The 23370-nt window shown below is 47.9% G+C and overlaps 3 protein-coding genes across 16 annotated transcripts in view; 2 read left to right on the top strand and 1 right to left on the bottom strand.

The window, feature by feature from the left end:
• CBY3 (chibby family member 3) overlaps positions 1-1996 on the top strand; it is a 39604-nt gene extending 37608 nt beyond the window's left edge. The window contains 1 exon segment of the mRNA XM_084885291.1: positions 1894-1996. The gene's annotated coding sequence lies outside the window, so the exon portion shown is untranslated.
• On the top strand, positions 1900-11509 carry HNRNPH1 (heterogeneous nuclear ribonucleoprotein H1). 14 transcript variants are annotated; one of them, XM_084885232.1, is made up of 13 exons: positions 1900-2020; positions 4244-4399; positions 4604-4747; positions 6226-6364; positions 7312-7490; positions 7569-7640; positions 7717-7829; positions 8159-8294; positions 8679-8738; positions 8832-8891; positions 9573-9665; positions 10108-10157; positions 10735-11509. In XM_084885232.1, exons 1-12 carry the CDS (start codon positions 1924-1926, stop codon positions 10155-10157), a joined length of 1299 nt encoding a protein of 432 aa, XP_084741358.1. In that variant the 5' UTR covers positions 1900-1923; the 3' UTR covers positions 10735-11509. The 14 variants fall into 14 exon arrangements, with proteins under 14 accessions (XP_084741358.1, XP_084741366.1, XP_084741357.1 ...); XM_084885240.1 differs by having other exon boundaries at positions 8832-8921; XM_084885231.1 differs by having other exon boundaries at positions 7696-7829.
• Positions 11279-23370, bottom strand: part of RUFY1 (RUN and FYVE domain containing 1) — a 62296-nt gene continuing 50204 nt past the window's right edge. Inside the window, exons 15-18 of the mRNA XM_084885222.1 lie at positions 21106-21200; positions 18662-18710; positions 17665-17742; positions 11279-16316 (exon numbers count right to left, since the gene is read on the bottom strand). Coding sequence (XP_084741348.1) covers positions 16173-16316; positions 17665-17742; positions 18662-18710; positions 21106-21200 — 366 coding nt within the window. The 3' untranslated portion in view covers positions 11279-16172. The remainder of the gene's footprint in view (positions 16317-17664; positions 17743-18661; positions 18711-21105; positions 21201-23370) is intronic.

Genomic DNA, 23370 nt, shown 5'->3' with positions numbered 1-23370 from the left:
ATCAGGATTTTCCCTCATTTAATCAGGAACCAGTGTTCTTGGTCATTTAACAGGACCAGAATGCGTGTGTGGGATGTTCTGGAGGGAGTACCTAAAACAAAAAGGGTGCTTGCTTTTGAATCACCCAGACACAGACCTGCTTTCTGGATCACTCAGGCGACTTCAGCAGAAATGGCTCTCATTTCCTCTAGTCCCTTAGCTGCCTGCCCAAGACCGGCCAGTCCCTCCCCAGTGCTCGGAGTGACATGGCCTTCAGGATCAGGTCCTGCCAACCCCTCTCCTTTATTCCTCTCCAGTCTTCTCAATCCTCTCAAAACCAGACCCTGGCGCGGTGGGAACAGGCTTCGCCGGCGCCTCCCGTTGCTGGCCGCGGTAACCTGTGCCGTGTCCAGCCCTGCCTGTGGCTGTTCATCGCCTGCGTCGTCCGAGCCCGAGGTGGGCGAGGGCACCGATCAGACCGGGAGGCCGGACACTGGGGCCTGGTCCGCGCCGTGCGGTGCCGCTGGAGCCACGATCATCACCGCGCCGGGCGCACCGGGTGCCCCGGGCTCCGCAGGACCCAGGCCCTCCAACCGGCAGGCGGACGAGCCCCGTCTGCGCTCTCGGGGCCTCAGGCCCGAGTCCACTCGGGAGACGGCCGGGTGCGCACCGGGGCTCAGCCCGCGCTCGCGGGGCGCAGCGCCCGGCCGCACCTCGTGGAGCGGCCCGCGGCGCGTTCCGGGCCCGCCGACCCTAGGGCGGGGCAGAGGGGTCGCAGGGTACGAGTCCGTTAGGACAAAAGCGGGGTACGGGCCAGAGGTACAGGCACGTTCCCCGCGCGGGCGGGGCTCCAGCCCGCCAGCCGCAGGTGAGGGAAAGGGGAGGCGCATTTGCTGGGACCGGCTCCCGGCGCCGCGGGGGTGGCCTCGGGCTGGAGGGTGCGCGGCTCCGCCGCCCCGAGGCCCCGGTGGTCACGGGCGGCTCTGGGGAGAAGGAGGCTTCCTTTCGGGTCGGCCAGTGCGGTTAACAGGCTGGGGCAGGAGTAGGAAGACGACCACCTAAGCCAACGCAGGCCCGGGACTGCGGGACAACCCCCACAGGGAACAGACTGCCGCCATTCCCTCCCCCTCTGGCGGGTTAGGAGAACGGTTTGAAGGAAGACGCATGCGCAGGAAATTGAATAATAACTCGCTGAAGCTTGTACAATAATCGCGACGATGCGCAGGCGCAAAACAGCCCGTCGGCTTTGTGCAGGTGGGAGGGGCTGAGCCGCAGGCGCTAGGGCGTAACCACCGAGTGGGCCGGCTCTTGACAGTGCGCATGCGTCGGAGCGCTGTGTGACGTAGGGGGCGGGCCGAGCCTGGCTGCGCGTGCGCAGAGCCTGTTCAAAGGGCTTTATTTAGGTTGCGCAGGCGCCCGCTGGTCATTTCGCTCAGGCACGCAGGAGCCGTGGGATCAGGTGAGTGTTTGTTGCTCGATGTGAGCCGCCCACTGGCCCCTGAGGATGCCGATTTTGCGAGGATTTCTTGCCCCAGGTCTCTGTAGAGCCTGAGGCGGGATGGGGGGAACCTTCTCAGGGTGCGGGCTGCCGCCTGGGCGCTAGGGCCTGCAGGCCGCGCCGACTCTATTGTGTGATATGTCGGAGGAGGCGGAGCGGAAGCGCGGCCGCCATTTCCTTGCCTCCACGCTGGCGTCAGGCCTGGCCCCCTGCAGCTTGGTCCTCGGGTAACGAGCCGAGGGCGGCTTGGGCGGCCCGCCCCCTGGCTTTAAGAGGTGTTTGGTGTTGGAGTCGCCAGGGTTGGGACTTGTGCACGGACTTGGTTCTATTGAGGGCCATGGGCCCGCGGCTGCCTGGCGGGGAGGGCAGTTTAATTTGAACAGATTCCCGGTCTGACCCTCATCCCCTCTCTGCAGTCCGCTTCGGCGCCAAGATCCACTGAGACGATGATGCTGGGTACCGAAGGCGGAGAGGGCTTCGTGGTGAAGGTCCGCGGCTTGCCCTGGTCTTGTTCGGCGGACGAAGTGCAGCGCTTTTTTTCTGGTGAGTTTGAAGCGGAGGCAGGAGCTCGCAGTCAGGGCTGCGGGGCGGGGGGCGGGCGGCGGGCTGGGGAGGCCGGAGAGGGCCCGGCCCTGCTCGGCTCGGCTGGGGGCGCCCCCTGGCGGGGCGCGGGCGCCGGCGCAGCCGTTCCCGCCGGGCTGCTCGCGCCTTGGCGCCCGCAGTTACGCAATGGAAAGAGCGTAAGCCCCGCCCTCCCTCCTGGGTCGTGTGGGAAAACGGCGGCTGCTTTGGCGTATTTTCCCCCCTTTGTTTTGGTAATCCTCACCCAAGGATACTTCTCCATTGATATTTGGAGAGTGGATCGATGGGAGGGAGGGAGGAAGAGAAACGTTGGTGAAAAGCATTTATTGATTGCCTCCTGTACGCGCCCCCAACTTCGCTGTGGATGGAACCTGCAACTCAGGAATGAACCTTCCTTGCGTGGGCGTCGTTCTAACCATCGAACCCTCGGGCCAGCCGGGATTTTTTTCCCCTTTACCTTCCTTTCTGTGATGCTTTCGAAAAGATAAATTGGATTTCCCTCTCGACCCTAAGAAAATGGCCCAGTAGCTGGGCAAATAGTGATATTTTGAAAACAAAGTATAACAGCTTTACAATTTTGGCATGTCCAAAAAAGGAGGCATTTTATTTTTATTTATTTTTTTATATTTTATTGATTTTTTACAGAGAGGAAGGGAGAGGGATAGAGAATTAGAAACATCGATGAGAGAGAATAATCGATCGGCTGCCTCTTGCACACCCCCTACTGAGGATGTGCCCGTAACCAAGGTACATGCCCTTGCCTGGAATCGAACCTGGGACCTTTCAGTCTGCAGACCGACGCTCTACCATTGAGCCAAACCGGTTTCGGCAAAAAGGAGGCATTTTAGTTCCTAGAGTTAAATTGTCGTTTTTTAATTAACGACAGATTTGGCAATTAAGTTCTTGTTTATCTAGTTCTTGATCTGGCTCATTTTACAGTTGACACTGAAGCCCTGACAAGTTCAGTTGCCTACTAATTTTTTCTCAAGTAATGTAGGTTTCCTGTGTAATTTCTACCAAAATATCCTTGTTCCCATTAGTGTAAGAGTAGACTGATACAAATTGATTTGGAAAAATTCTACAGGTTTTGGAAGGACACTGGTAGTATTGACTAACTATCTGAATTCAGTGTTGGTAACGGAAAGCGACCTGTAATACAAGAACCAAGTACACTGGAAGCCACCTTGCAGTGGGCAAGACTGGTTTTGGCTTCAGCTGTTCAACTTGGAGCATTTTAGCTTTGTAACATTGATCCCCTTTCAGGTGAGTATTGGTCCTGCAATTTGGATTGTGATGCCACTGTTAGAAAGGTAAAATGATCAAAGGTCCCAGAGCAAAAGTTGAGACAAATATATTCAGGAAATGCATTAAAATAATAAGGTTCAGAATAACTTTCTAAGAAGTTACAAATGATGTTAATGGAGACAGTTGGGGAGTAAGTAGTTGGAGATTTTTGTTAAGAAACTTTGAATATTTGTTTTTATTTTTTTATATATATTTTATATATATATTTTAAAAATATATATTTTATTGATTTTGTACAGAGAGGAAGGGATCGAGGTAGAAAGTTAGAAACATCGATGAGAGAGAGTCATCAATCAGCTGCCTCTTGCACATCCCCTATTGGGGATATGCCTGCATCCAAGGTACATGCCCTTGACCAGAATCGAACTTGGGACCTTTCAGTCCCCAAGCCAACGCTCTATCCATTGAGCCAAACCGGTTTCGGCTATATTTTATATATTTTTATATATATTTTATTGATTTTACACAGAGAGGAACTGAGAGGGATAGAGAGCTAGAAATGTCGATGAGAGAGAAACATCAACCAGCTGCCTCCTGCACAACCCCCACTGGGGATCGGCCTGCAACCAAGTTACATGCCCTTGACCGGAATTGAACCCGGGACCTTTCAGTCCGCAGGCCAATGCTCTATCCACTGAGCCAAACCGGTCATGGCTGAATATTGGCTTGTATTGATGGCTTGAGAATAAAGTCTGATCTGGAGGGAAGAACTGCTTAATTACCCCGAAGAGACTCTTAGGAGTTGGCAGTATCTTGGTCATTTTAGGCTTTGCATGCGATCTACTTTATTGAGGGGCACAATAGGCATTTCATCAATATCACCCAGAGGTGATTTTAAATAAACGTTAAATTCTGTATTAACGGTTGTTTTCTTTCCAGACTGCAAAATTCAAAATGGGGCTCAAGGTATACGGTTCATCTACACCAGAGAAGGCAGACCAAGTGGCGAGGCTTTTGTTGAACTTGAATCAGAAGATGAAGTCAAATTGGCCCTGAAAAAAGACAGAGAAACTATGGGACACAGATATGTTGAAGGTTTGATTTATGTTGCCCTAGTAACAGTAAATAAGCATTAAACAGAGGCCTATTTTATCCCTCCTGAATTTTAGGTATTTGACCGCATGGAAATGGTCACCTAAGGGTTTGTGGCAGCTCTTCCTAGATTATCTAAAGACCTAGGAAGTCTGAACTTTGTTCTCTAACTTTCCAAAGTTGACTAATTCTAAGCACCTCTTTCAGTATTCAAGTCAAACAACGTTGAAATGGATTGGGTGTTGAAGCATACTGGTCCAAATAGTCCTGACACGGCCAATGATGGCTTTGTACGGCTTAGAGGACTCCCCTTTGGATGTAGCAAGGAAGAAATTGTTCAGTTCTTCTCAGGTATGTAGTCGTGTTTGTTGCTGAGCAGTGAGTTTTGGCTAGCTCCTGGCAACATGATTTAATAGACCTTAAAGTTTAGCAACTTAGATACTTAAACAGGTTGTGAGTATATGCAGATGAATTAATGTTTTCTTCCTGGAGACCTTCATATAATTTAGACCCATCTTAATGGTGGAAATTTTGTATTTTGAAAATGCTAACTTCCCTGTATTTAGTATTGTAGTTCAGAGTAGATCTTTGAGGATTGTCCTCAACAGCTTAACTACTTTCCTCACAATGCTGTTCAGCAGAGTACTTCAAGTTAAAGGTAAGATCCCTAAACATTAGATGAGTATGAGTTAGGTGGTTGTAATTTATGTCAGGTGTATATATTGTAAGAGATGTTGGGTCTTGGGACCAGAAATATCTCTTAATGATCTAATTATCTTGATGCAGAAAAACTGGTTTAGCTAGGAAATTCTAAATTTGCTAAAAGTCAAAGAATAATTGAATGTATAGTCTTGATATCTGAAATACAGAGAATGTTTTAAAGTTGTTCTGGGCCTAAAGTATTTGAATGTTTTTTTTTTGCTGAAGAGCTAAATTGCATGTTTAGTAGAATGTTTGATCCTATATCTAAAATACTATTAATTGATATTCATGATGTCATAAACTGGAATTAAGAACAAGAAATCCTCTCATGATTTAGGGTAGTATAAATTAAAATCCTGACTGTTAGATATGTGTCAAGTCCTAATATTTTGCCAGAATTTTTGAGATCAAGTTTGTTTTTATTGTTTTATCTAAATTGGTGAGAATTTAATGCTGTCAACTGTCAACGTTAAATATGAACATAATTTCATATTTTCTAGGAAAGTGCTTTAAGCCCTTTTTGTAAGCTTGGGAATGTATCCACGGAAAGGATTTTTCATAGACGGAATTTCCAGAAGTGAATCATACTACTGTTAGAACATAAAAGTGCATGATTGTTCTGTCTAGATCAGTTTGTTTGTTTGCTGAAAGTTTAGATTGTATGTTTGTCAATGATATACTTAAGCAATGTTTCAATTTGTATATAAAATGTTTAAATGTGTAAATTTTTTAAAATTTGAAGTTCCACTAACGTAAAACATTGAACTATAAAAATGAGGTAACAGGTGTTTCTTGAATTTAGTAAAACTGTTGTATTTGTTTGAACCTATTAAATTGTGTAATTTTCAACATTGAGTAGATAAGAGTGTTTTTAATTTGTTGAATTCTTAATTCATCCTGTGCTCAGCACGTTTTTTCTTTGTGCCATGGGTGTGTTAAGAATTGTTATACTTAGCCATGATGGAACTTCATATTACTGCAATGCATATGTAAAGAGTACTTGTTGAAAGCATACCGTTCACCTAAAGTTAACGTTCTGGTTTATGTAAAGCTATAAGAAGAATCATTTCTGGGCTTGTGATGTTAATATTGCCCCCCTACTGGGGTTATTTGTCCTTGGGTTGAAGGGTTGGAAATCGTGCCAAATGGGATAACATTGCCGGTGGACTTCCAGGGGAGGAGTACGGGGGAGGCCTTCGTGCAGTTTGCTTCACAGGAAATAGCTGAAAAGGCTCTAAAGAAACACAAGGAAAGAATAGGGCACAGGTGGGGATGGATGGCTGGTGGACTGGTCACTTTTCTTATGGTAAAACGTCAGCCCATATTCTCTCTGCTGAGGAGTAATAGACCTGTTTCCTAGTCCCAATTAATCGATGTTTGGCCACAGTTTTCAAACTTTACACTTTGCCAAAGTCCCATAATGCATTCAGATTAAATTTTAGATTTTAAAATGAGAACTTCCCAGTTAATTTGGTCTTCTTTATATTTTGTAAGATATATCTATTTAACCCCAATCAATTGAGTTGAGAGACTATGGCTTATAAAAAAATGTAATGCAAACCTGACTTTAGCTGTAACACACCCACATAGTAAATTAATATTACCATAAGAAAATGTGATACTTTCTGATCTTGTTTTTAAAGTTGAAATGCAACAAACTTTCTTGCTGTATAAATATTCTGCATATGTATTAATAAGCATAGCTTTCAAGAAATTGTCACAAAAGGTTTTATTCTCTTCGCTTGTGACTATTTTTCATTGAAGCATGCGCTTACCTATGCTGATTCCTACTAAAAGCATAGGCTGGGGTATTATTGGCGAGAGAAAATGTGTAGTGTGGGCTAGACTGTTGGTGCAGGCTGGCTTTCTAGCCCACTTGCTATACGTGCTGCCAAAGGATGTAAGATGAAATGTTGAAAGTTGAGTGGAATCTTTTCCCTCCTAAGACATTTATTTATAGTACTCCTCTCCACCCCTAAAGGTGGGCTTCTCTGCTTTAGAGGAGTGAGTTTTCTATAAAGTTTACATGAAATAATCTTAAAATTGAGTGAATTTCTGGTCATTGCCAATGCAAGTATAAGAAATCTGGCTTTAAATATTAGTCAGTTTCATGGCGATGACTACATTGTTTTCTTGTGTAACTAAATACCTGTAGACATGAACTAATTTTTCCTCTCCCCTCCCCATTCCCTTCTTCATGAACAATGCTTTAGGTATATCGAAATTTTTAAGAGCAGTCGAGCAGAAGTCAGAACTCACTATGACCCACCACGAAAGCTTATGGCCATGCAGCGGCCAGGTCCCTATGACAGACCTGGGGCCGGCAGAGGGTATAACAGCATTGGCAGGGGAGCTGGCTTTGAAAGGATGAGGCGTGGAGCTTATGGTGGAGGTATGTGAGAAGATGCACGTGTGAGGAGGGTGGTTCCTGTGTGCTTTCATTTGAGTGATTGTACTTTTTGTCTTTTAGGTTATGGCGGCTATGATGATTATAATGGCTATAATGATGGCTATGGCTTTGGGTCGGATAGATTTGGAAGAGGTAAGGTAAGAATTGAATTTCTCAACCAAAGGCTACTTACACTCTGTCCATCTAGACCTCAATTACTGTTTTTCAGGAATGTCTGACCACAGATATGGGGATGGTGGCTCTACTTTCCAGAGCACAACTGGACACTGTGTGCACATGCGGGGATTACCCTACAGAGCTACGGAGAATGACATTTATAATGTAAGTGTAAGATGATTCTTGAGCCAGCTATCGCAGTAGAGCAGTGTTTCCCAAAGTGTGGTACTCGTACCTCCAGGGGTACGGGAAGAGTTTGGTGGGGGTATGCACTGCACCGTGCTTAGCTGCGCCTAATTCTACGTTCTCATGAGTGCGAGGGGTACTCAGCGTTACGAAAATTTTAGAAGGGGGACACATATGTCAAAAGCTTGGGAAACACTGCAGTAGAGCATTAAAACCTTGGGGTCTTAATGCTGCCTAAGTGAAATGGGATGTTACACATTTTTTGTAACAGGAAGTTGACTTGATTCTCTGAAATACCTTGTATTTAGTTTTTTTCACCGCTCAACCCTGTGAGAGTACACATTGAAATTGGGCCTGATGGCAGAGTAACTGGTGAAGCAGATGTCGAGTTTGCAACTCATGAAGATGCTGTGGCAGCTATGTCGAAAGACAAAGCAAATATGCGTAAGTGTGATTTAACTGTCTCGGGGAGTCGTGTGGTTGTGTAACATGCTAGAGGAATAGAACAGAAAGGATGTACAAGAAATGGGTTCGCTGATAGGTTAGCTCTTTGGCGATGTGTTAAAATTTTGTGGGTTTTAAAAATTATTGTGATAAAGGATTTGTGGTACAAACATTGACTTGGAAGTATATCCAATAAACTTAAGGCAATTTAGGTGAACAATTTAAGATAAAAGGCTAGTTTTGGAAAGCTGCATAATTAAAGTATCTCAACTGAGAAGCAGCTAGAATTTTTTTTATACCAGAATATATTTGAAGTTTAAATCTTAAGAACTTCGTATTCTTTCACCAACAAACATTTTCAATTTTTTTTTCTTCTCATTTCAGAACACAGATATGTAGAACTCTTCTTGAATTCTACAGCAGGAGCAAGCGGTGGTGCTTACGGTAGCCAAATGCTAGGAGGCATGGGTTTGTGTAAATATCGCTTTAGTGTCTTTTTTTTAAAGCTAACCTTGTATGCCTTTTCTCTCATTTCAGAACACAGATATGTAGAACTCTTCTTGAATTCTACAGCAGGAGCAAGCGGTGGTGCTTATGGTAGCCAAATGATGGGAGGCATGGGCTTGTGTAAATATCGTTAGTTTTTTTAAAAACCAAAACATTTATAACTGTATAAGTCAATTATATAAGTTAATTTATATTTCATGAGTTTATTAGCATATTAAGTTAGGCAAAGGAAAATTTTATTTGAATTTTGGGTCTGACTTAAATCCTTGCGTTATATAAAACTATTTAGAATAGATAACTAATTTTAAATATTTTGTGGGGGGCGTTACAGAAACAAGTGGAATTGTCTGTAGTATAAATCTAAAGTGAGTGACTTAGCAAAAAACAGGATCAAAATAACAGATTTTTGGACATAATTTGTTGGGTATAATTAGGTGTTCAGTGTTAGCTATGTAATGACATAGCCTTACTATATCAAGTTATGGGGATCAACCCCACTAATTTCGGTTAAACAGTTTCAAAAGGTTTTCTCAAAATGCCTCTAAGGAATCATGTGGGTTTAGTCCTGCTGATGGGTGTTTTTGGCTAGTTGGTTTTATAAATGTTTGACTAGCTCAAATGATAGAAAGGTAGTCTGTTCATAGAAAATAGGTAAAGGGTTACAGTAATGTAAGATCAAGACTCAAAATCATAGATTTAGTTACAAGCCCGGTACCACCAGGTGCCACATTACATAACAAACAAGGTTCTAATGGTCTCTTAACTTCACAGCAAACCAGTCCAGTTATGGTGGCCCAACCAGCCAGCAGCTGAGTGGTGGTTATGGAGGTGGCTATGGCGGCCAGAGCAGCATGAGTGGATATGGTAAGTGTGTTTTTTAATACACTTCCAGTAAGTTTAGGTAGGATTCTTTAGTTGGGGGAATATGCAGGCTCCTTTTTTGGTGAAATTGGGTTATTAAATGTATGCTTTTTGGTCCTGTTAAAAGTTTTTAATAGTTTAATTTACAGACCCAATTATGGGGTGGAAAGGGGGAATGTTCTATAAATTAATGTGCAACTTGGAATAATGTAGTCTGTAAACATCTGCCTCCATGTATTAAATAAATAGTTCACTTTTCCTGTCTTTTGGTTAGCATGTTAAATTCATTTTAGATGGAGGGGGAATTGAAAATAGTAAAACGTGGGTTGGGTTCAGGACCGTATTTACTAGTCAGTTAACCTAGGATTGGTTTTATTTTTTTTCAATTGGTCTAAAGAATGGTGATTTTGGTATTATAGTCTTACCCTACAAAATCCTTTTGCAGACCAAGTTTTACAGGAAAACTCCAGTGATTTTCAATCAAACATTGCATAGGTAAATATTTTCTCAAAGAATATAATTTAAATTCCCAATAGCAAATACTGATAATGTTGTGCTAATACTTTTTCTATAGCAGTCAATGGCTCTGATTTAACTCCATGGAGGCTGCCATTTTGGGCACAGTGAGTTGCCTTTAGTCCCAGTCTCACTGCTGCCCACCATGAATAGGAAAAGCAAACTGCCCCTGTGCTTCCTATTCATACACGCCATTCTGGACACACTGTTTATGGTAAAATTTTTAAAAATGCCTTGTTTAGTTTTAGAAACAAAGTAATTTTGCAATTTTTGAAAAACACTAGTTTTCCTTTAAACTTAATTTTCCACGTTGATCCTGAAGCACCCGCTTTTTAAACGGTAGCACGAGAGTCTGGCAAGCTTTTGGTACTGCAGAGAAAAGGGGTTAACGAGACTTGTTTGGAGTCGGGAGTCCCTTTTCCCAAACATGCTTCTCGCCACTTGGACAGCAGCCATTCGCACTCAGTATTCTTTTAAAACTTCTCCTGGAATGCGATATTTTACCTGACTGGTAATGTGGCACTTCTCCTGACTTGTCAAATCCGTCTCTTTGCAGGCAGCCAAGGAGCAGTGAACAGCAGCTACTACAGTAGTGGAAGCCGTGCATCTGTGGGCGTGAACGGAATGGGAGGGGTGTCTAGCATGTCTAGTATGAGTGGTGGATGGGGAATGTAATTGATCCTTATCGCTGACTCTTGGTCAACGCTATTTTAAAGAAGAAAAAGAAAAATCCCCACAAAACTTAACAGTTTTGCAATACCAGCTTGTGATTTATGCTTACTCTAAGTGGAAATCAGGATTGAATTAAAGACTTAAAGGTTCATTATTTTTGAACACAAATATTCATCTAGGATGTAACAACTAAGTTGAGTAAACTATAACTGTTAAACAATTTTTAGCTTTTCTCAAGTTAGTTCTATTGTAGGATGTACTTAAGCAGTAAGTATGTTTAGGTTAAAGAAGTTGAATTATGTTAAATGTTGCTCTTAGACCACATCACATCGAACACTGTTTGTGGAAGCATGTTGAAAAACATGCTTTTTTTTGTAAAACTCAATATAGGAGCTGTGTCTACAATTAAAAGTGAAACATTTGGCATGTTTGTTAATTCTAGTTTCATTTAATAACTCCCAACGCATGTAAGTTTAAGCTTTTTTTTTAAGTTAATGGGGAAAATTTGAGACGCAATACCAATACTTTAGGATTTTGGTCTTGGTGTTTGTATGAAATTCCGAGGCCTTGATTTAAATCTTTCATTGTATTGTGATTTTCTTTTAGGTATATTGCGCTAAGTGAAACTTGTCAAATAAATTTTCCTTTTAAAAACTGCACATTGTCTTGTCTGTGCTTCAGTGTCATGTGGACTATTTCTTGGTGCTCTCTTCCTGCCTGGGCGTAGGTGACAGTGGCCCATATCTCTGGCTGACAGAGGCTCACCAGTTGAGGCTGTTGTGTAGATGTCTTCAGACTTCCCTCCAATACAAGGTAATCGTGGCTCTGGGGCCCTTGTGGATGGGCTGTGTGTGTGTGTACTGCCTTGCACTTGCTAAGCACTTGCACAAAGCAGGGGCAGAAGTGTCCTCACTGCATGCTGCATGTCCACAGGCATTCAGGCATGGCTGAGGAAGCACTGCAGGCAAAGGGGCTGGAGCGGTCCTTCACAAATGGATGGCATCTTTTCGATATTTTACATGGATTTTAGAGAAAGGGAGAGAAAAAGATTCCACTAATTTTTGTGTTCATTGGTTGATTCTTGTATGTACCCTGACCAAAGACTGAACCTGCAAACCTTGGTGTTTATCAGGACAAAACCTGAACCAGCTAAGCTATCCATCCCACCAGGGCTCCTTGGAGTTTTTCTAGTCATTACCCAAGGATAGTTTCCCATTGGTTTTTAGGGGCAGAGAGTGAGGAAAGACTTTGATGTGAGAAACACTTATTGGTTGCCCCCTGCATGACCCCTGACCAGGGCCTGGGCCAGGAAGGAGCTTGCAGCTTTGGCTGGAATCTAGCCGGGACTCTGGTCTGTAGGACAATGCTCTAACCTCAGCCAAATGGGCTAGGACTGAGTGTTTATATGAAGTGCCCACTTCCCCCAAACTAGAACAGTGTGTGTTTAGAAAATTCCAGAGGTGAAAAAAGCTGTTGAAGAAAGGGGCTTAGGAAACAAGTTACAGGGAAAAAAGGGAGTGAGGAAGGTAATGGGTGCTCCTAGGAGGGAGAACTCGTGTTTCAAAGTGAGGTTTTAATCTCATCCCTAAAGATCCAAGACCACTTAACAAGCATGTCAAACTCAAAGGCTAATGAATACAGGCTAAATAAGGTTTAAGTTCATGTGGGCCACAAAAAAAGCTTCAATTTTCATAAGAACATAGGTTTATTTCAATAGAGACAAGCTGAATACAAAGGGCTGAAATGAGTAATAGTTAATATAAAATAGAATATTTTAATATTTTTTTTCTTGAACATTACCAGGCGCTGAACAACTGCACAGACTAATGAGCATAATGCAAATAAACCTATTTTTCTTGTTCTCTGAAAGCAAAATATTTTCCGGTTGAGCACACCAAATTAGTACAAGACTAATGATGTGGCAATCAGCTGCTAAAGTGTTCACTGTTAGTATTAGTGGAGAGAAATGGTGTGCCTGAGCCTAAGGGAGATGAATGCAACATAATTGTAAAGAGTCATTAGTGAACGTTACTTATAACAGGATATTGTAAAAGTTATGACATTATTAAAATGTTTCTCACCATTATATTGGCTGGGCCACTAAAATATTCATTGCGGGCTTGACATGAGTTTGACATGCTCGACTTAAGAGCAAAATTCAAAGACCACATTATTTCTTTTTAAAATTGATTTCAGAGAGGGAGAGGGTGATAGAAAAATCAGTGAGAATCATTGATCGACCTCCTGCACACCCTCTACCGGGGATCGAGCCTGAAACTTGAGTGTATGCCCTTGAATCAAACCCAGGACCAAGGCACTATCCACTGAGCCAAACCAGCTAGGGCAAGACCACATATTTCTGAAAGTAAATCACTAAAGTCTGGTAGATTGCAGATTAGGGCTAAAATTTGATATTTGCTAGAAAATACTCTAGCATTAGGAATTCAAAGTGTAGACTGCAGTTTGGAAACTACCACTCACTAGTCTAGAGGGTCGGTGAATTTTCATCTAATGGCATACAAACTACTAAAATCTTTGGTACACCAAAGAATAGTTTTGTGTGTTTTTTTGCCAATCTGATAAAAGGTACGATTTTTGATAGGTTTATAAAACAACACTAGTAATTGCCTACTGTTTTTGCTCGAAGTGACTAAGAAATCCAGTTGCCTATCTATAATAATAAAAGGATGGTCGGCTAATTAGATTGGATGTCTTCCCAATGAAGCCGCAGCTGGAGGGAAGCCAGGCCTGGTCCTGGGTGCCTGTGGGCAGCCGGGCAAAGGCAGGCCTCTTGCATGAATTTTGTGCTTCGGACCTAAGTAGTAGAGGCTCCCATGCAGCCTTAGTGGCTGCTTCCATCCCACAGCTGCAGCCCCAGCTCTGTCCAGAAGGACGTCCTATCTAATTAGCATATTATGCTTTTATAGATTTCTGCTACCAAGAATTGGCCAATCAGATGCAATTCTATTATATGGCTTATTACAGTTCAAGATGGCATTCATACCAGATGGTTGTTGTGTTGGCTGTTGTCATTTTTAAAATTTAATAGTCTAAGACGGTGGTCAGCAAACTCGTTAGTCAACAGAGCCAAATATCAACAGTACAACGATTGAAATTTCTTTTGAGAGCCTAATTTTTAAAACTTATAACGCCACCTCTTCAAGATAGACTCGCCCAGGCCATGTTATTTTGTGGAAGAGCCATATTCAAGGTGCCAAAGAGCCACATGTGGCCCGCGAGCCGCAGTTTGCTGACCACTGGCCTAAGGGAAGAGAGGTCAGTGCCCTTGACTAAAATAGTCAGGGATTGCATGTTTTAAAAATTCTCCAGCTCACAGCTGGAAGCTGCTGTTTGCTCCCGACTCTAGTTGTGTTGATCAGCTGTGAAGGCTTGTACTGTTTGGAGCCTGGTGTGCACGTTTTGCTCTGACAAGTGCTGAAGATTTTCTCCTTTATTCCTGGGTGAGATTCGTTGGGTGGGCCTCCTCGGTTCTAAGTCTGTAGGTGGCAGCATCGCACAGAGAAGTGCGTGGGGCCCTGCTGCATGCTCTCGGCGGACTATGTGGTGCTGCTCTGCACTGTCAGGAAAGAGCTATGGACACACAAGCGTTGCAATTGGAATGTATCATGTTGCTTGTCCAGCAAGTTTAGAGATTAATTTTCATTGTGAGCACTGATGATCAGCTAGTCTAAACCTAGTATTGGCTGAGTTATTAAACGTGTGTGGATTGGAGATACCTGGTATTGAGAAGGCTCAAGGAGGGTTCCATCTTGAGTTCTTCAGTTAATTTGTTTTACATAAAGAACATTTTCGTTGAAAACACTGAGGAAGTGAAAGAACTAGAAATGCTGAGTAAAGCTAGTAAGAACGATCTGGTTCTGAGGAATCTTAGGTTCCGTGGGCCAGCATCCTGGAGCTTGTTGGGAATGACAAGAACCTCCAGACACAAATCTCCATGCTGCCTAGGGCGTCTGTCGCTGCCCAGGTTAGAGAAGGTTGCCAAAGTTCAGGTGTGTATCTGGTGTCTGAGTGAAAAATTTTCCATGAGCTGAATATTGGTAACTGGCCCAAGGATTCTTTGTGAACAATGCTTGAACATTTGTTGCTTGGGGTTAGGAGGTGGATGAGGTTGGAGGAGGAAATATGTGTGATTAGGGAAGAGCACTCTGGCACAGTGGTGGGCATGTCACGTGCTTGCTGAGCCTTCAGAACAGAACATGAGGGGGAGCTATTAGCCTGCTACCTGTGCGTGTGCAGGTGAGAGCTAAGGCTCAGAAGGGAAGCGACTTGCTTAAGGCCTCCAGCAAGCTGGAGGACAAATGGGCGCACTGAAGACAACGCACAGATGTCTAGTGCCAGGCCCGCGTGAGCAGCAGGATGTCAATGTTGGGGAGAGTGGGTAATTAAAAAGCTCAGGGTAAGTGTGAAAACCTGCAGCTTGGGCTAGGCATGGCTTTGGAGGCTGGCTGCACTGAATGCTGGCGCCTAACCTCATGGAGCCTGTTTTCCATCCGTAACAAAGATGCATTTTAGGGAGTAGCTGGGAACCTTGAGCTGGGCTTGGAGAGCTCTCCTGAGGAAGTCAGGGCTTCCGATAGGGGCTGGCGGCTGGTGGGAGGTGCAGGCAGGCAATAAGGAAGATGAGGGGCAGTAAGGGGGGTGCGCTGAGGTGGGAGAAGGCTGAAGCCCAGCCCACAAATGGACTGACTGGGGAAGGGGGTGGACATGTGCTCGGAGCCAGTTTTCACAGCTCACACCTGTCCTGACAGTGCTTCTGAAACGCAAACCCCAAGGTGCTTCCCCACAGGTGTCTCCATCTGTCAGGAGCTTTGGCGACAGGTCCCTTCCCAAACCCCCAATGGACCTAATGGCCCAGTTGTCCTTGGCTCACCTGGGTGCAGAGCACAGCAGGCCTCACCCCAAACGGCCTCTTGTCCGAAATGGAGCCTGTTGGAGGTGTCTTCAGAAGCTAACGCAAGGGGACACAGCTCCTTTATTTTCTGCACTAGGGGGAGAAGTGACGTACAGGTGTGAAAGGCCTGTTTGCCTCCAGCAGGGAAGGCGCACAGGGCAGTCGGGGGTTGGGGGGAGTGGAACTGATTACACTGCTGCGAGAGAGGCTAGTTCTGTAAAAGTGACAAGGACAGTATCAGATCCATGAAGTCACTGACCCTGAGCCATGATGCAGCCAGGGAGCAGGAAGTTTCGGCCCAGAGTTCATTTCACTCAACGCCGAAGTGCTGGCCGCGACCAGGAACTGCTCTTCCTTGGCTTCTCTTGGGAACAAGCCTCCAGCCTGAGCCCGCGCGGCGCCGCCGGGGCCTAGGAGCCGGTGGAGGAGCAGCGCTGCAGGAGCAGCGTGTGGCAGCTGTCGCACACGCGCACGGGCTTGGGGTAGGAGGGCAGGGCCAGCTCGTTGCTGGAGCACGTGTTGCAGAAGATGTGGCCACAGTTGCGGCAGTGGTGCTGGAGGACAGGAGAGGCAGTTAGGGACACCGAGCTCCCCAGCCCCCCAGTGCAGACGCTCTGCTTCCAGGCCCCTCCCCCAGACCTGCCACAATTTGGAAGGGCTTCCTCTAGATGGGTGTGGGGATCCTTTTAGCTACTTATAACCGAGTCTATAGGTCACAAAATTACCAACTTAAAAGTTAGCCTGCTATGTTTGGTCAAACGTGTAATTAACTCGCCCCCAATGCCCTGGCAGGGCCAGGCCGAGTGGCCACATTGCCCCCTGCTCTAGACCTTTATTTCTACATTGATGTTCCTGAACGTAAAGGGGGAGTGGTGTGAACTGGTAGGACTAAGGTTCTTTTTCTTTAAAACGTGTTTTACGGCCAGTGACGGCTGCGTTTGTGGCTACTTTACTGGTCCCTCGTGTGGGGGGGGTGTCCTTGTAAGCTGAGCTGCCACACATGTTGGACGGGCACACAACAGACGCCAAGACCAGGACCTGTGCGCCTCTGCTCCTCCGGGCTGTCCATCGCTGCTGCCCTGGCCCCCGCCCCTCAGGCAGGGGCACCTTGGACTGGTGTCGGGAGAGGCAGGCCGGTCTCAGGCAGCCTTGTCTGGGCGGCTGCTTGTTCTTTGTAAGTTTTGCTTTTTTCCTCAGAGAGGGTTTTAATGGGACAGGCGAGAATGTGCGTACACTCTCAATCCTGGACCTCAGACCTGGAGGCAGGCTTCCAGGCAGAAAAGCAGGCTCACCGGAGGTCAGCAGGATGGCGCCCGCCCAGGTGCCCTGTGAGCGTTGGGCCTACCTGGACGCCTGTCCCAGGACCACTGCCCATCGTTCCCAGAGATACTTTTTTTTCCAACATGGGCAGGTTTAGTTTCTTTTTCTTTTCTTTCTTTTTTTAAAATATATATTTTATTAATTTTTACAGAGAGGAAGAGAGAGAGATAGAAACCGATGAGAGACATCGATCAGCTGCCTCCTGCACACACCCTACTGGGGATGTGCCCGCAATCAAGGCACATGCCCTTGACCGGAATCAAACCCGTACCTTTCAGTCCACAGGCCGATGCTCTATCCGCAAAGCCACACCTGTGGCTTAGTGGATAGGGCATTTGGTTTTGGCAGATTTAGTTCCTGTTGCTTACAAAGAATTCAATGGTACATTCACTTAGACCAGTTCTGTATACAAGCAGCCCAACTCCCCAAGAAACTGCCAATCCCCGGAGGACTGCGGGGAGCCGATGACTGCCCGGGCACCTGAGTGGCCAGCACACCACGTGTCCACGGCACTCGCTTGTCCAAGGGCTCCTCCCAGACCAGAGGGGGGCCCAGGGTCCCAGCCCGCCCGGGCGCACACACCTTTCTCCGGGAGATGGAGAACTCCTTCTCGCACTGCTTGCAGTGGGTAGCCTCATCGTCTTTCAGCCAAGTGTGGCCCTGGGAGGAAAGACACGGATGTGATGTGTTCTGGCTGCTCAGTAGCCACAGCCCGTCCAGAGCCTCCTTCCTCTGCAGGCACAGGCCTGGCCTGTGGCTCTGGTTCCAGCCTCTGCACGCTGCCCCTTGGGCCTCGAGCCGGATTCTCCAGCCCCTGCTCACTACCTTCCAGTAGAGGCCTCTGAGTCCCGAGAGTCAGGAGGCACCCAAAGGGCCCCTGCACTGGCCGGAGGGAGAAAGGCCGGCCCTCTGAGCCAGACAAACCAACCCACTGCAGGGAACCCTGTCACGGGAAGCCCCCTCATCCGTAGACTGCATGCTGTGGAGGAGGTAGCAGGCTTTGGAAGGGGCCCTGAGGCTTGATTCTATCCGCGCGGGGCGCAGGCCACGGGACACTCGAACAAGCAGCGCAGCAGTACAAGGACGGACTCCCCCTGCAGGAGGGGCGGGACGGCTGTCCCAAGTCCAGATGCTGGCGGGGGCTGCGGCCCTGGCTGCTCTGGCCTGTGTGCCATCAGTCTCTGCTCCAGCGGATAGCTTGGGGCAGCTGTGCCTGCTGGCACCAGCACCGGTGGGCTGTCCCTTTGGCTCTGAACTCCGTGGGCCCGGCCGGGAGGAGCCTCCCTCTCACTGTGACAAACACCCCAGCTTCTCTCTGCCGCCTTTCGCTCCTTCACTAGGCACCTGCATCTCGGCTTGTGTCCCTCCGGCTGGTGGCAGAGGAACAGGTCAGGAGGCCGGGTCGAGCTGGGCCTGCCCCTAACCAGCATCGCCAGCGCAGAGCCGCCGCTCCGAGCAGCACTTAGCCTCAGTCTCACCGACTTTTGGGTAGAAGACCAGGAGCATGCAGGGGGTTAGCCTGAGCTGACCAGCAGGCACAGGAGCGGCTGTTACGCTAATAACATGAGTAATTCAGTACCTTCAGTGCTTTGTTGACTTCCTTGATGTCTTCCATCTTCAGCTTTGACCTTTAAAAAAGGAGAGAGAGCAAATTTGTGGAATGACAACTTGGGAGTATAATATGAGTCGTTCTAAAACGTCCCCAACTTTTCTTTATCATCCCAGAATCGCCTCCTCCCTGGCTTCATGCCGAGGTCTGAGCTGAGCCTGTGGACTGAATCTGGCCCCAAAACAGACCGTTTAGCCTGCCAGGTTTGAAAATGACTGAAATACTGCCATCATTTAAGAATTCCCTCACAAAAGCCCAGCGTGCTGGGTCTCGGCAGACCTTCCTGCCCGTGGCGGGTTCGGCGTGGGGGGCTCCTCCTTCAGGCGCCACCCCCCCGCCCCCGCAGGGTCCGGCCTCCTGGCACCCCCCCCCCCGCCCCCGCAGGGTCCGGCCTCCTGGCACCCCCCCCCCCCCCGCCCCCGCAGGGTCCGGCCTCCTGGCACCACCCCCCCCTGCCCCCGCAGGGTCCGGCCTCCTGGCACCACCCCCCCTGCCCCCGCAGGGTCCGGCCTCCTGCTGACAGCTGACGGCAGCGGCGCTGGTCCTGGCTCCACTGTCGCTAGTGTAGGGCATTCCTTAGCTCCCACACAACAGGACAACTGGTCTAACCTGGCAGTTAAACTAGAAAACATTGCGGAGAGAGAATGGTTTGAGCCCCGCCCCCCCTTTTTTTGACCCCCACACAGCTTTATCTGCACAAGCTTCCTGAGATGTTGCTGGTCTGCCTGCCATACCCACCACTGAAATGTAAATTAACACAATTGCAAGGGCAAACGATTCTTAACCCCTATTTTAATGATAAAAAATGTGATCATTTTCCCATCACCATGTGTCCTCTATGCCCTCTTCCACCCCCCACTGTGTCCTCCGCCCTCCAGGCACCACTCCGCCGTCCATGGCTGTGAGAGTGTGTGTGTGTGTGTGTGTCCCCGCTATCTAATCTAAGGGCCAGTGTCAGTGCTCTGAGGGCATCAGGGCGGTTAGAAAGCCCCATGGCTTTCAGAAAAGATCCCGTGTCTCCCCCGGGAAACTGAGGACAGGTTTCCCTTCTCTGTCCCCCGGGCGGCCTGCAGGGAGAAGGAGGGGAGCCGGCACAGGGCCTGCACCGCCCGCTGCTACCCGGCGGCGGCAGGGCAGGCTCCCGGGCAGGGCTGTTTCCACACCAGGCCCGGCCACGTCTCAGGCCGAAGCCCCTGGAACAGGAGGTGTTCTGACCGCTCTGACCGCCTGAGAGGGACCGTGCCCATGGTGTCCCCTCTCTCCCTCCCTCCCCCCCTCCCCCCTCCCTCCCTTCCCCCTCCCTCCCTCCCTCCTCACCACTGCAACCCAGGCGCCAGCTGTAGAGCTAGCTCCCTGTGCTCCAAGCGAGGGACGGGCACCAGCCCTGCCCACCGCCCAGGAGCCCCCAGGCGGGGACAGGCCAGCTACCGGCCGGAAGAGAGCCCGTGGCCAGGAGCCGCCAGGGTGGGGAAGGGGCAGGGAGGCCGCCAGAGAGCAGAGCAACAGCAGGAGGGCCTCAGGCGGAGGGGTGGTCGGCAGCCCTGAGCTGGTCTAGAAAAACAGCGAGGGGGCGGCATCTTCACCTCACACCCCCCCGGAGCCTTCGTGGACCCGCCTAGTGCACCGCTTTACCGAAATGTCCCCATTTTCCAGACGGAAACCTGGGTCTGTGTCCTGTGTTTACAGTTTGTTCTCACGTTGGTCCCCAGCTCTGGACCTTTCTGGTCCCACCGTATTCAGCACTGGCCTGAGCCCAGGCTGTGCTGGTCACTGCGCTGGGTGAGGACCAGTGGGCAGTGAGTCAGCGGGGTCTGGAAGTGAAGGAGAAGGAGAACTCGTTCTCACTTGCCCTGCTGGGTGCCATTCTGCCCCCGTGGGCGCCAGGCTACCTGAGCGCCAGGCAGGACAGCGGAGCGGAGGCAGGGACCGCCTCTGACTTTCTTTGCTCACGCCAGCTTGTGTTGGATTTCTGTCACGTGCATCCAACAGTCCTGCTCATACGGGACAAAGCTGGGTTTGGAACGGGCACGTGGACAAGCTGCATGACTGCAGTGTGAGCCATCAGAGTGCCTGGCAGGACAGAACACCGGGGGCCGTGCAGCCGAACGGGAGACCAAACTCCCAGGGTCTGCCCGCTGCAGCACCGCCCTGCGGAGACCGGATGGCGGGGGAGTGCCCCTGGGAAGGCAGGCGCACACCTCAGGCTGGATTCTCAGCCCCAGGACTCCCTGTGCTCCCACCGCAGGCACCCCCCTCACTCCTGGGGACCAGATGCTGTGCTGTGAACGGAAGGGCCCCGTGCCCCGGAGGCCTCACTCCTCGGGGCCGCCCGTGAGTAGCTGGTTCCCTCTCTGACAACAGGAATGCGTTTGGGGCCAGACTCTTCATGGGGAGGGAGGGGAGCGGGGTCTTACTGGCTGAGGTGAAGCCCCATTTCCTGGAGGGCTTGTTCCTGCTCGTCACAAACCTTCTGTAACTCTGCCTTCTCGTCCTGGAGCGCTCGCAGCTCCTAAAATGAACAAACCAGGCGGTTGACACAGAATTGAAGGTCCTTTTTGTAAGGTTTAGTAATCATAGCAACAAGCAGGTCAGAATGTTTTTCTTTTAAAAAAATAAATATTATTGTTCAGATTATTACAGATGTTCCTCTTTCCCCCCATAGCTCCCCTCCACCTGATTCCCCCCCCCCACCGCACCCCCATGCCTTACCCCCTGCCACTGTCCTCATCCATAGGTGTAAGATTTTTGTCCAATCTCTTCCCACACACCTCACACCCCCTTCCCCTGAGAATTGTCGGTCCACTCCCTTTCTATGCCCCTGATTCTATTATATTCACCAGATTATTCTGTTCATCAGATTTTTCACTTGATTTTTAGATTCACTGGATGGTAGGTATGTATTTATTGTCACTTTGTTGTTCGTAATTTTTATCTTTACCTTTTTCTTCTTCCTCTTAAGGAATACCCTTCAGCATTTCATATAATCCTGATTTGGTGGTGATGAACTCCTTTAGCTTTTTCTTATCTGTGAAGCTCTTTATATGACCTTCAATTCTAAATGATAGCTTTGCTGGGTTGAGTAATCTTGGTTGTAGGTTCTTGCTGTTCATCACTTTGAATATTTCTTGCCACTCCCTTCTGGCCTGCATAGTTTCTGTTGAGAAATCAGCTAATAGTAGTATTGGCACTCCCTTGTAGGTAACTAGTTGTTTTTCTCTTGCTGTTTCAAGATTCTTTGTCTTTTGCCCTTGGCATTTTAATTATGATGTGTCTTGGTGTGGTCCTCTTTGGATTCCTCTTGTTTGGGATTCTCTGTGCTTCCTGAACTTGTAAGTCTATTTCTTTCACCAGGTGGGGAAAGAAATTATTTGTCACTATTTCTTCTAATAGGTTTTCAATATTTTGCTCTCTCTTCTTCTGGCACCCCCATAATTTGGATGTTGGTACGCTTAAAGTTGTCCCAGAGGTTCCTTACCCTATTATCTTCATACTTTTGGATTTTTTTTTTTTCTTTTTGTTTTTCTGGTTGGGTATTTTTTATTTCCTCATATTTCAAATATCTGGTTTGATTCTTGGGGTCATTTGATCTACTGTTGAATTTCTGTATATTCTTTATTTCAGACACTGTATCCTTAATTTCTGACTGGTCCTTTTCCACTTTTTTGGGGGCATTCTCATTAAGGTCCTTGAAGGTCCCACTAAGTTCCTCAGAGATTTCTAGAAGATTCTTGAGTAACCTTATAACTGTGGTTTTGAACTCTATGTCCAGTAATTTGCTTTCCTCCATTCTTTCATTTGTGACATGTTTCTTTGTCTCCACACTTTGGCTGCTTCCCTGTGTTGATAGAGTGGCTTTGTGTGGTAGGTGACCTCTAGGGCCCAGTGGTTCAGCCTCCCCAATCACCTGAGATGGACACTCTTGGTGCACCCCTTTGTGGACTGAGTGTACAGTATTATTGTAGTTAAGCCTTGATTGTTGTTGGTACACTGGGAGGAACTGAGCTCCAGGCCAACTGGCTGTGAGAACTCGCTGTGTCTATAATGGAAGAACTGCTGTGCTGGAAACACCCTTATGGGGCAGCACTTGCTTCAGTGGGGCTTTGGTGCTCACTGAGTCCGTTTCCTGAATGTGTCACTTATGGATGTGAGGAGTTGAAATCTGGTGTCGTCTCACACTGACCACTAGGTGTACTGGCTTCTGGATCTCCAATGGGGTGCAGTTCAGCTACTGTCTGAGGCCACCCAGCAGGAGCAACAGTGAGATCTGCAGGTTTCTCCTCTTTGCTTGAGGTTTGGAAGATTTGGAGCTGTCTGACCGGAGCGCCAGTTTTTTAGGTTAAGCTGTGAAAGGGCAGGCCATTCATATGCAAAAGCCACTGCGCACAGTTTGGGTGGGTTTGTAAATATGGTGGGACAGGGTCTCACGGAATCACTAGGCCATGGCAAACAGCAATGGCTGCCAGTCAGCTGTCTCTGCGACTCTGCGTCCCCATGTTTCCAGGTCCTTGCGTCCCACGCCCCAGCGCAATGACCAATGATTCCTGCACATACTTCTGTAAGAAGGCCACCCTCACTTTCTGACCCGATAACGGACAGTCCAGCTTTTCCCTATAGGAGTCTGGCCCCCCCGAGTCTCACCGGAAACTGGAGTTCAGAGCACTTGGGAGCTTGTGTCTCTC

The sequence above is a fragment of the Pipistrellus hanaki genome, assembly GCF_964339955.1.
Source record: "Pipistrellus hanaki genome assembly, chromosome: 5".
NCBI classification, from domain to species: Eukaryota; Metazoa; Chordata; class Mammalia; order Chiroptera; family Vespertilionidae; genus Pipistrellus; species Pipistrellus hanaki.
This window is presented reverse-complemented; position numbering and strand designations above follow the sequence as displayed.